The 589-nt window shown below is 36.8% G+C and overlaps 1 protein-coding gene across 1 annotated transcript in view; it reads right to left on the bottom strand.

The window, feature by feature from the left end:
• The window catches only part of LOC119593090 (dnaJ homolog subfamily C member 17-like), a gene marked incomplete in the record, with an annotated part of 6,373 nt that overhangs the window by 4,923 nt on the left and 861 nt on the right, over positions 1-589 (bottom strand). Inside the window, 2 exon segments of the mRNA XM_037942014.1 lie at positions 35-188; positions 342-462. Coding sequence (XP_037797942.1) covers positions 35-188; positions 342-462 — 275 coding nt within the window.

Here is a 589-nt window from a genome sequence, read left to right as displayed (position 1 = left end):
AAACACCAAAGCATCTTTGAGACAAATCACTTACTTTTCTTCCTCTGATATCCGTGGCTGTTCTTGTGCTCGCCTCTCTCGCTCCTCAAGTTCAGATCGTAGCTTTTGGGTTTTTGCACTAGCTGCCCGTGCTCTCACCGCAGCTGCTTTTCGGCCTTTTAGTACCTTGTCATAAGCCGCACGAGCACCTGATAACACATACAATAAATATCAACGGATGATTAAATTATATGTAATGCACACTCTATGATTTTATTCTAAAATAATTTCAACTATTGCTAATGTCATGAGGAAATAGAGAGAGAGAGAGCACAGATAAGCAAAAATATAATGAATCTTACCAGGGTCTAACAATATTTCCAAGATCTTCTTCAGCTGGTCAAATTCTTCCGCAGCTGACTTATTATCTGGATTTTTGTCAGGATGGCATTTCAGGGCTTTCTTCCTGTACGACTTTTTGATCTGAAAGTTATTGAGAGATTAATTACATGAGCAAATATATAAAATATGTTAACAAACATTCACAAATAATATTAAATTGTAACTATTGTCATAATTCATTTCATTCACCCACTGCTGTCAGAGATGG

The sequence above is a fragment of the Penaeus monodon genome, chromosome 31, assembly GCF_015228065.2.
Source record: "Penaeus monodon isolate SGIC_2016 chromosome 31, NSTDA_Pmon_1, whole genome shotgun sequence".
Classification (NCBI taxonomy): Eukaryota; Metazoa; Arthropoda; class Malacostraca; order Decapoda; family Penaeidae; genus Penaeus; species Penaeus monodon.
This window is presented reverse-complemented; position numbering and strand designations above follow the sequence as displayed.